This window comes from Odocoileus virginianus, chromosome 19 (assembly GCF_023699985.2).
Source record: "Odocoileus virginianus isolate 20LAN1187 ecotype Illinois chromosome 19, Ovbor_1.2, whole genome shotgun sequence".
In the NCBI taxonomy this organism is placed as follows: Eukaryota; Metazoa; Chordata; class Mammalia; order Artiodactyla; family Cervidae; genus Odocoileus; species Odocoileus virginianus.
Window position 1 is genome coordinate 12,713,895 of NC_069692.1, and position 12,249 is coordinate 12,726,143.

Sequence of the window (12,249 nt, forward strand, 5' to 3'; positions counted from 1 at the left end):
ATCCCCTGGCTCTTCCATTACCTCTTGGGAGCAGTCTCTCCAAGCTGTCTGAGAGGCTGTCTTCCAGGCTTACAGTCTCAGTTGTCTGCCAAGCAAAACATAATTCTCAACTTTTAGATTGTGCATTTTCTTCAGTATACAAAATATAAAGGCATATTTAACATGAAACTATACTGAATTTAATATACAATAATTTAGAAGCATTTTCTGATCTTATATTACCTTAGAAAGTCTTCCTTATCAGCGTTCATTGTGGTTTACACAGTCAGAAGTTACTTGACAAATCCCCATTGTCTGGGTGTAGTTTATTCTGTTTTGACCAGAGTGCACAGACTGGAATTTGTGGTAGAATGGTGACATATTTGCATTTTCAGAATAAATGGTAATCTCAAATAGCCTCTTAACCTTAGTTTAACTGTTTTTATAATGCCTGCGTTTATGTATCTCCAAGGTTTGTCCTACAATGTGGTCTATTTAAAAGGTTTTTACATCTGAGTTCGGATTGTCCACTTGTTATGGTACAGTGGAATGCTGGATGTTTGCTTCACCATTTCAGAGATTATGCTTTATAGTAGCTACCAGACAAAGAAGATCTTGGTACCCCCTGTTATTTACCAAATGTACATCTTATTTAATGGAGAACTCTAGACTAACGAATCTTCTCTTTACATCATATATACATATGTGATCTTTACTTAGGGTTGGTCTATTAACTTAATCTATTAACTCTTTTTGTGCAACCGAGGTCTGGTGTGCATGTGCCCTCATGGTGGGAAGCAACATCCTAACAATCATCCACCCTACTTCGATGAACACACATCAGCATACTTCCACACAGCAAACATAAGTGAGAGCAGGCTTGACCATTTACAAGGCTCTCACCATGTGGCCCAGAAGCGAAATACTACAAGCTGATCTTCAGCTTCTTGGAATGCTGCCTCAAAGCCTTCCTTGTTTCCAGTCCGCTCTGGCATTTCGGCTTCTGGGGGCTGCTGTGTGTCTGTGTGCTGTGAGAGGAAGGATATAACCCCAGCAGCCTGGAGCAGCCCAAGCCCCTCAGCCCCTCGAGTAGGTGTGGTAAACCTCCAGCTGAAACTGGACTTTGCTGTCCAAGTGCTAGGGGTTAGTCTTCTCACCTTGCCTATCCTGTTTCAACATGTGCATTAAAATTGTCATCAAATCTTCATCATCAGAGGGGCAGGAAATGGGTACTTTATTTTAAAGAATTTGACATGCAAAAATGAAAAACCCTACCTATGTTAAGGTAAGGGTTTTTAAATATAGTGCTCTCTAATCCAGCTGTTAGCTGGATGCTAACTCTAAATTCCAAATAGAGGAGGGACAAAAAAAACAGTTCTCCAAATAACAGCAAGTCTGTTCCAGAAGGGCTTGTAAAAGAACCCTTAGTGTCAGGAGATAATGAAAGTGCATGTTACCTGTGACTGAGCTGAAATGCTGCCAAGACCTGGCAATCCTTTCTTACTGCCGCACGGTGTGGAACATCAGCCCTGTCTCCATGTCACTGGAATAGGGTTTCTCTGTCCGTGACATCATCAGATACACTTTGAGAAGGAACATGGACTTTCAGGGATGGCCCAGAAACTTGGTTGTTTTTCCATTTATTTTTAAAATGCAAATTACACTAGTAAGTCAAAAAAATCACTCTGTTAAAAATACATTCATAATTAACAAATGCAAAAGAAAGAAAGACACATCAGGATTGTAACTCTTGCCTTCTGAATATTAGGTTTATAACAAAAGCTCAGCCTAGAAAAATAGCATTCTTCACCGGATTTTGAGGAGGATACAGCTGTACACCTTAGATGTTTCTCCAGATAGAATCACACTACTGTGCTCCCTGTTCACTGATTCCTGTTTAGTAGTCAACAACTGGTTTTGAGAATTTTGGTGGTGATGATCGTAGTGATTAGATGGTAACTTGGCTGCAACGTAAAGCAGGAATATGAGGGTTTTGTTCTCTGTGCATTTAAATCTCTATCCATATACACGTCTTGGAAGGGTGGAATCTCATCACAGCGTGAATGTGCAGTGAAACCTCATGTTAATAGTCACATTAGAATAATTTCTGGCATGTGTAGTATTTATATTTTAAGAATCAAAGGATGATACATTGGTAAATATTTTTCTCATACATTAAACATGCATGTCACTATAAAATCATCATATGAGGTTTCACTGACATGTTTGTGACTGTATATTTTATGCATGTATATATGGACAAACATACAAACCACTGAGAAAATTCAAGCACAAGTGCTGGAACTATTTTTTTGTAGTTTATGTTCTACTAGTAACCTTTGTTCCTTTGTTATCTTCAAATGCATATGTGTGTAGATCACAGACATCCATGCAGACACAGTAATGGGACTGGTTTATGTAGCTTTGGATGGGCTAACGTTCAAAGTAGGTTAACCCAGTAACTGAAACTTCATAGAAACCGAGAGAAAAAGTTGCTCCATGCCAATTTATAACTTTTCAAGTCCAAATTTCACTGCATTTAAAGATGGTGTATTATTAATAGTCCTAAAAAATTGATTTTAGTGTCTCAGGTGGATCAAAAAGAAAATGACTCATCTGAGTTCCTGACAAGCCTGAGCTAATTATGTTTTTCACTAATGAAAATCAAATAATGCTTGAATATATAGAACAAAATTTCCTAGGAATTCAGAATATTCCATAAACACATTGACCTACTATTAAGTTTCCAAAGGCATCTTGTTGCCAACTACATTAACAGCACAGTTTTTCTGCCACAATAATACAGGAGGATTAAAATACACTCTAACACACAACAGATCCCCCAATTACCACAAAGAGATCTCAAATATTTCACCAAGGTAACTATTGTTCCCCCCACCCACCCGAAAAATAATCTTGTACGCTCAAGTTAGGAAAAAAAGTTCACCTACGTAGGGGCTTCCATTTGAATTAGATATAAAAGAGTAAACATAGCTAATACATATTCAGTTGGCCTCTGTTGATAGAAATCCACAGCTGTTTCTGTGTTAGTAAAAGACATTTGTAGATACTTACAAAAGCACCTAGAGTGCAATAAATAAAATCAGCGAGTTAAGCCATTTCTGTTCTCTGCTTCCCCGTAGATTAATGAGTTTAGTAGATTAATATGTTTTGCTTTGTCCCACCCAACCCCCTCAGAAGACCTTATTGAAGAATTATAAAGATGACGATTATTACTTTGTTACTGTTACTTGTCTCTTTTTGGCCACCGTGGAGGCTCAGTGGTAAAAGCACTTGGCTGACAGCTGGCAGTTTTCATACACAGACACACTGGAGCTGCTGAGCTGTGCAGTCTTGTTTCTTGACACGACACGCATACAGACTTGAACTCATTCGGAATTAACAGCAGTGTGTTAGCCTAAAGGAAGTGACTTGGGGATGTCTGCACTGAGGACTCTCAGGCGCACAACTTAGGTGGGTTAAGGCAAGTATGTACGGTACAGCCTTTAGGGCAAACACCTGCCATTTCAGACTTCGGTTACAAGGTCATCATGGCATGTTTTGTGTGTGTGTTTTTGCAATTACATTGCCTACATAGCCGTGGTGCTATCAAGACAAATGGAGGGCAGACCGTGCCTTGAATGACTTCGCAGCTGGCAGAGGCCGCCCGGCTGGGCTGTAGAGAAGTTAGTGACGGCCAGCAGAGGGCGCCAACGCGTCTCCTTATGAATTTGGCAAAGACCCGGGAGAAAGCAGCCTGCATTCAGGAAATCCACGAGGGGCGTGTCCTGCATGTTTGTTTCAGATAGAAAGAGGCGGCCAAGGAGAATTGGTGTGTGCGTGTGTGCGTGTGTGTGTGCGCGCGTGTCCCTGCCAGTGCATGTGGAGGCTTTATGTTTTGTTAGTATGTATTAAACTTCTTTGCTTCTTGCTCTTCAAAAAATGCAGGAGGTCACCGCAAAACAAGTTCTTTGAAAGGTCCAGGAGCTGATGTACTGAAGCCATTTGTGTTATTTTGACCTGAGAGAGAGAAAAAAAGATGTTTTTAATCAAGGGTGAGAGCTCATACCCTTTTCTCACCTCTCCGAGCACGAGAGTAAACCCTCCCCGCCCCCCCACCAAAAAAAGTCCAAAGCCCAAATTGTGCTTTAAATAGACAGTTTTCCTCCTCTCAACTTTTTCCTCAGTGCAGCCTTTTAGATAGAGAGGCCAGCTATGGTAATTTAAAATCCATTTTCTGGGGGTAAATGAATATGTTTTGCTGTACAGTTAGGCTGCCAAAAAGAATGCAGTGGTTTCAAATGGTGGCCTGATCCTGCGTGGGATACTCCCACATTTATGCCGCAGGGAGCCCAATAGATCTGGACCTGCTTCAACACATAGGTCAGTGGTAGTCAAAGCAGCTACTTTGTTGGAAAATTAACCTGCAGACATGGGAATGTTAAGCGCAGCAACTTCATAGCCGTTACTGGTTTCAAAGAGTCCTCCAAACTGTAAGAGAAAAATTAATGAAAACTTTTCCCTTTTAGATGGATTATAGATAATCCAAAGAATTATACATCAAGAATATTCACCCAACCTAACTTTTTAAAAAGAAGACTGTTTATTCATTGACTGCAGAAGCTAAAACACAGCTATGAATGGAGGTCAGTTAGGGGCAGTGTTCCCAAAGCCTTGTCCAGGCTCTGAGCCATTGAAGATTTGCTGGGTATAGTGGAAACCCCACAGCTAAAATTGCGCATTGCTTTTAAGCATCTATTTTCCTTCTAAGGAATTGCTTTTATTTCTGTTGCTATATAATATCATGGGGGTGCTTGAATTGGCCCATGATGCTAAATTACTCTTACTTTATGAGACTTGTTTATGGCAGGTTGACAGGAGAAGGTCCACCGCACAGGACAAAGACACGGGGAGGCTCAGGTCTCTGCCTCCCAGCAGGGAATGGAGTTTATGCGTGAATCAGTTTGTTTTTCCTGGGATTTTAATAGGCAGTGACTCTCCAATGATTGTTTTTGAGGGCTACACAGTTGAAAAGCTCTTCATTCAACACCACATAATGTGAAACCAAAATGCAATATAAGGGAACGCACTAACAGGGGAGGATGCAGGCAGGTATGGAACTATGGCAGCTATGTTAGTGTGAGGAAGTAAAGATAAATGAATTTAAAATCAGGGAATGAAATGTCAGGGCAGACTTACAGTCCACATAAGAATTTGGAAAAAACAAAACAAAACTAAGGGATCAGGAAAACTGCCTGGTAACGGGCTGCATAACTAACAAGACGTGTGACCTGTGTTTCTCTTTCCTTTCATCCAGTTTCCTCATCTGTAAAATAAAAGCTCAGTGTTCTAGTACTTGAGGTCTCCTCGGGGATGCTTTGTAGAAGTGATGGTAGTGGTATTTTGATTGGTGATTTTTTAAACATTTATCTCACGAGCAGTGGGACTTGAAGACTCTGATATAATTTAACCATTTTCAGGCAGTAAGGGAAAAAAATAACATTTTTATTACTTTTGGTTTGCCACTAAAAGTATTTAATAAAATCATGAGAAGTTTCTGTCTTGAAGGAATTTCATTCTGGACATTAAATTTGAAGAGTCCTCTCTTGAAAGAAAACAGAATTATAAATGCCTGGTTTGAAAGTATATTCTTGATTACATATAATTAGCATTCTCATGGTATTATCAGAGCTTATCCTTAATAATGATTATATCCAATTTATTATATTTTGATCATCTTTATTGATCGTTCATACTGACCAGCAGTATAATGTTATGTGATAAAAATGTGTGATATTGTTAGAAGCAAGAAATTGCAGGACTTAAAGATGTTCTGGTCTACTTTTAAGCACAAGCATATTGTTACATGTTACTTGGGCTGATAAGATGTGATACATTGTTTACAGAGGAAACCTTTTGGGAATGAAAATACAGTGTATGTTAATTTGAGTTGATGAAGTCTTTTCATGAATAATATTGGTTAACATAAGCCTTGTTCCTACAACTAATAAGTTGCTTATTAAGTGTCTTGTATGTGACATGTCCTCCGTTGTATTCTCAAGCATTGTTTTATATTAATTCAGAGCAGCTGTATGAAGTACATATGCTGTTGTCTCTGTTTTGCAGTTGAGGAAACTTAGGCCCTGATGGGTCAGATGGGAAAGAATCTGCCTGCAGTGCAGAGACCCAGGTTTGATCCCTGGGTAGGGAAGATCCCCTGGAGAAGGGAATGGCAACCCACTCCAGTATTCTTGTCTAGAGAATTCCATGGACAGAGGAGCCTGGCTGGCTACAGTCCATGGGGTCGCAAAGAGTTGGACATGACTGAGTGACTAACACTTTCATTTTCAGGCTTGGTGAGAATAAATTTATTCAAATAAAGTTACAGTGTCAAGGTCATAAAGAATTGTATCACATGCAGTCTACCTTCCATAGCTCATCTTAACCACTGCCTCTTACTGCTTTGCTTTTAGTTTTTAATAGAACACTTTACACAAGGGTATATTATTGATATAATATCGAGAAGAATGGTAAATAATATAAAGGACTTATTTTTTATTTAAGCTATCAAATCTTCTGGGAGGCTGGGAACCTTATGGTATAAAGAGAAATACAACTCTATTATGGGGAAGGAGCAAAAAGAAATATCAAAGGAAAAAGATTTAGAAATGTTTCATAAAGGAAGCACATTTTAAGATACAATTTGAAGGAGAGTGGGATTTGAAAAGTGGGATTTGGGAAAAGACATCTGGTATCAAGAGAATAGCATGGACAGCTGAAAAAATACATGTCATGTTTGTGGATGGCAAGAGTTTCAGCTGGGCTATTAAAAGTAGATAAGGGGAGACATCAGAGTATGTGTGCCCTCAGTAGAAGGTGAGGTCAGGAAGCAGTTCATAGCCATCATAAAATGTGAAATCATTGCATTTTCCTGGTGTCTCTCAGCGTTATCTGCACACAGTTGAGTCTCATAAGTTTTTAAGTTGAAGAGCAGAGACAGTATTTCCATAAAATTTTGGGGCTGGGTCATAGTAGATCTGCAAGTTCTGGTATGGATTTTGGACTTTTTGTTTAGTAGGCAGTAAGGAGTTTTTTGATAGTTTTTGGGCAAAGGCCTAACACAATTGGACAACACAATTAATAAGATTAAATTGATGGTTACATAGAAGAATGGGATAGGGGCTGTAAAATAAAGAGACTGGAAAACTCAGCTAATGAATAGCTGAATTAGGGCAGTGGTTTTGGGAATGTAAAAGAGGGGTTGTGTGATATCCTGTTTACAGAAGGGATACTTTGAATGACATATAGTATTGGCTGACTTCTGAACTTGATAAAGTCTGTTTTGAGAGTGGTTTTCTGAATGCTTTTGGGGAACTACAAGAGACACACACAAAATACAGCATGATGCACAGATCATTCCCTTTGTGAAAAGAAGCTTAAAAGGGGATGTATAAGGATTACTTTAATCTCTCTGGAGGAGAAATACTTCCCCAAATGTGTTTATCATCCTACACACTAACAATATTAAAAGGTAAAATGACTGAATGGCGCAGGACAACGACAACAAACACGTATCTTCAAAGAGAGAAGCTCACGTTTCGAAATGAATTGGAATCTTACTTTCTATTCTGATCTTCGCTTGCAATTCAGCATATCACCTGATGCTGATATATAGAATTTGTTATCAGTTGTTATCCAAGGGAATTTGCCTAAACACAGATATAAAAATCAGGCTCCGATTGTATGTCTGCTCTCTTGAGTGCTAGAGTAAAGGGTCTGATAAGTTTAAGTCTTAATACTCTGGTTTCATTTTCACTTTTCACAACCAGAAAAATGTTAAAGAGTATTATTACGTCATTTATCATCCAAAAGAGAACACTTACAAGTCTCATAGGGAGTGCTGGTGATAAGTATACCAGAACACGCATGTAAACTATGACTATACTGGGAAAATCAGGACATACAGCTTTTATATAAAGTTACGTACAACTACCTACAATGTTACATCATCTTCAAAATATACAGCTTTTGGGTAATTCAAGGAAATTATATATTATATTGAATTTTTAGCTATGTAGTTGATACACATGTAAGAATAGTTTTAAAAAGTAAATTTAGAGATGGCTTTCCTGATAAATTTTGTAAAAATTATGAACAAAATGTTATTAGAGCTATCTCAGTCAAAACAACATTAATAGAGGAGGAAGTATTGGAGGTAAGTCATGACTGAAGGACAGCCACGTGCCATCTCTTTTGTGCAACAATAACATTCGCCTAATCACCTTTTAGTATCCCAGAAGAACACTGCCAAAGTAAAGTACTCACATGTACATAGGCTGCAGCTGTAAATGAGATGTCTTCTGAGGCCCCTGATAGCCGTAAGAATCAAAGCCACCTATGAAATCAACTAGAAAGGGACAATTGCTATAATTAGTCAACTTTTCAGAAGAGATACATACTCATGTTCAAGGTCTTATACAGATTACTAATATAAACCCTTTAATAATCTATTAAACCAGAAGTAGCTAATTGTGGAGACAAAAAGATAGTTTCTTCAAGGCAGTGATTCCCCCACCCCCAACTGTGAGATTCAATTATTGCTTTACATGAATCTATTAACTTGGGAGAAGAAATTATATACTCCTTTGAAGCAACCAAGACCTAATTGGAGCAATAAAATTCACTTGTACAATTAAGATGCTATATGTCTTTGTGGTTAGTGTGGAGATTTTCTGTAACACATTGCCAATGTTAAAAAAATGACGGTAGCTCAAGTGCATGTATCTATCAGCAATTATTATTAGTAATAATATTATATCCTGATTGTCAGGTACAAGGTGCTGTGATGGAGGTCATGTAAATTAGCTCAGCACGGCTGTCCCTGCCATTATGTGGTTCATAATCTCAAATAGACAGTCAGAAATAAAGATATGGAAGAAATTCTAGCCAAGGATTCAGATGCATGTGATTTACATTTGGTGCAGACATATTATAGAACATACCTAGAACAGTCAAGTTCAGAGAGTCAGAAAGTACATTGATAGATGCCAGGGACGGCGGGGTGGGGAGGGGGAATGGATGGGGAGTCTGTGCCTAATGGGGACAGAGGTTCATTTTAGGAAGGTAAAAAATTTGGGAGACGGATGATCATGAGAGTTGCACAACAGTGTGAATGTCCTTAGTGCCACTGAACTGTACAGTTAAAACATGGTGAAAATAGTATGTTTTATATTATGTGAATTTTACTGCAGTATAAAAGCATTAAACATATTTATAAGCAAAAAAAAAAAAGCCACATTCAAATGCAATACACACCTAGATATTTGAGGTACAATGAGATATAACAAGAGTTACTACGGTAGATTACATTATCAAAAATGGCTGCAACAAGATCTCCTGAATTCCGTATCTGCTTACAGTGTGATCTTGACACTCAGCCTGTCCTGTGGTTTGGGTCTTTATCCCTTCCTGTTGACCCTGGGTAGCACTTTGTGGCCACGTGGACCCACAGAGTGTGGTAGAAGTGACACTCCATGACTCCTAAGGCTAGATCAAAAAACTGTCACGCGCTTCCTTCCCTTTGCTCTTCAGGGATGCTCTTTTGGAACACAACCATCAGGCCCAAACTGGGAAGGGCAAACTAGCCCATGTGGAGAGATCAACAAAGGACACTTGGATATGATTTTGGTGAACAGGGTGGCTGAGGTCCCAGCTGACGGTCAGCGTCAACACCCAGACACGTGCCTCCAAATGATCCCAGCCGCAAGCTGCTGGGTCAAGCCAGTGTTGGAGTCTCCCCAGCTGAGGCCTCTGACATTGAGGGTTACAGACCAACTGTCCTCATGGTGCCTTGTCTGGATTCTTAGCCCACAGTCCCCGAGTGTAATCACTGTTGTTTTATACCACTACATTTTGCAAGCAATGGTAACTGTGACAGCACATATTCACACGAAGAGTGCTGTGAAAAACTTTGTTTTTTCTTTTTCATTTCTGGACCTGGAGGTCGTGTGGTGGGGCCAAAAGAGGCAAAACGACAAAAAAGCTGACAAGATAGTTGACAGGAAGGAGAAAGAGAGGAATATAGAAACTGAATTAAGATGTTTGAGGATATCTTTACTTTTTTCTAATAGATTATTACGCTGGTTTAAGTTTGGCTAGTTTTTATTCTCTTTTTAATATCCTAAGTGTTACAGGTAGAAATTGGAACAAGTGACATAAAGTCCATGATGTCTGTTTAGTGGGAAAATATTTTTATTTTTAAAAAACATTTTATTTTTTAGAGCAGTTTAGGTCCACAGTAAAACTGAGAAGTACTGAGTCGTGCCCTACCCCACCCCCGATAAGTGCACAGCCTCCCCACTCTCAGCATCCCACACCAGTGAGGTGCGCTTGTTACAACTGATGAACCTACCTTGACGCATCCTTATCACTCAAAGGCCAGAGTTTGTATTGGAGTTCACTTTGGTTGTAAATTCTGCAGGTTTCAACAGATTTGTAATGACATGTAATCACAATTTTGATGTCACACAGAGTAGTTTCATTGCCCTAAAAATCTGTGTTCTGCCTTTTTAATCTCTGCATTGCAGGCATGCTGAGTCGCTTCAGTCCTGTTTGACTCTTGGCGATTCTATGGACCGTAGCCAGCCAGACTCCTCTGTCCATGGGATTCTCCAGGCAAGAACACTGGAACGGGTTGCCATTTTCTTCTCCAGGGAATCTTCCCGACCCAGGGATCAAAGCCAGGTTTCCCACACTGCAGGCAGATTCTGTACCCTCTGAGCCACCAGGGAAGCCCTTTTAATCCCTCCCTCACCCCTAAACTCTAGCACCCATTGATCTTTCTACTGTCTGCAGTAAATGTCATGCACTTCCCTTTTCTCTTCAGGGATGCTCTCTTCAGGATGCTCTTGCTCTCTCATGTCCAAACTGGGAAGGCCAAACTAGCCCACGTGCAGAGATCAACCAAGGACCCTTGGATATGACTTTGGCTAACGGGGTGGCTGAGGTCCCAGCTGACAATCAGCATCAACACCCAGATAGGTACCTCCAAATGATCCCAGCCCCAAGCTGTTGAATCAACCTGCCTTTTCTGGAATGTCATATACATGGACTCCTTTTGTTTCCAGCCTTTTCTGATTTATTTCTTTCAGTCAGTTATATGCTTTGAAGGTGCCTCCATATCCTCTTATGATTTAATCTCTCTCTCTCTTTTTTTTTAAAAAATCATGAAAACCCTTTTACTGAGGCAGAATTTCTCTTTTGGTCCTAAGTGGAGTAGTACAACAGTCCTTCCTTATCCACAGAATACAGTTCAAGGTCCTTAATGGATTCTTGAACCATGAATAGTGCTGAACCCTGTATCTACACAATACATTGCTTTCTTTTTCTCCTGGTACTAATGGATAGGTAGCATACACAGCATGAATATGCTGGACAAAGTGATGATTTATGTTACTGGAGGCACAGAGCAGGATGGTGTGAAATTTCATCACAGTACTCAGAATGGCTCAGAAGTTAACACTTAGGAATTGTTTATTCTGTTTAATTTTTTCAGACTGCAGTTGACTGCAGGTAACTGAAACCATGATACAGAGGTCTAGAGTGTAATGAAAAGAACAGAGATCTGATGTTAGAAGGATCAGGATTCAAATACTGCTTTGACCACTTTCCAGCTGTGTGACCTTAGACAAATCACTTAACTTCTCTTACACAAGAATTACGACACTTATATTATTAGTGTGAGGATAAAATGAGGGGTGTAGAGCCCTGGGTGAGACATGTGGTGTGGAAGAAGAAAACTAAAAACCCTTAAGAATTCGGGACTTTCTTTATAATTCTTCTAAACCGTGCAGTGTGGAAGAAAGGAAGTGTTAAATTTGGAACAACTATAGGACTATAGGGCTTCCCTGGTGGCTTGGATGGTAAAGAATCTGCCTCGATGCAGGAGACCTGGGTTCAATCCCTGGATTGGGAAGATCCCCTGGAGAAGAGAAAGGCTACCCACTCCAGTATTCTGGCCTGGAGAATTCCATGGGCAGAAGAGCCTGCTGGGCTACAGTCCATGGGGTTGCAAAAGAGTCAGACATGACTTAGTGAGCAAATAACAGCAACTAGATGTTTGGCTTATAGGTCAAAATTTGTTGTCTAGGAGGGTGTTTCTGCCTTTAACAGAGCAAAAAGAATTGAGAGAAGGGAGTTTGTGTTTGGCTTCATTAGAAAATGTAGTATGTAAGTGGCATATATGAGCAGCAAAGACCAGAAGACATTTGG

The 12,249-nt window shown here is 39.7% G+C and overlaps 1 protein-coding gene across 3 annotated transcripts in view; it reads right to left on the bottom strand.

The window, feature by feature from the left end:
- Window positions 1–1,603: 1,603 nt before the first annotated feature.
- The window catches only part of NKAIN2 (sodium/potassium transporting ATPase interacting 2), a 1,117,882-nt gene continuing 1,107,236 nt past the window's right edge, over window positions 1,604–12,249 (bottom strand). For 2 of the 3 annotated variants that reach the window (XR_011481884.1, XR_011481883.1), the window contains 3 exons: window positions 8,305–8,386; window positions 7,600–7,688; window positions 1,604–3,999 (listed from right to left, as the gene is read on the bottom strand). Coding sequence is in view for 1 of the 3 variants with exons in the window: in XM_070449853.1 (XP_070305954.1) it covers window positions 3,990–3,999; window positions 8,305–8,386 (92 nt within the window). In the remaining 2 variants the exon portion in view is untranslated. The remainder of the gene's footprint in view (window positions 4,000–7,599; window positions 7,689–8,304; window positions 8,387–12,249) is intronic. The other variant, XM_070449853.1, reaches the window with a different exon arrangement.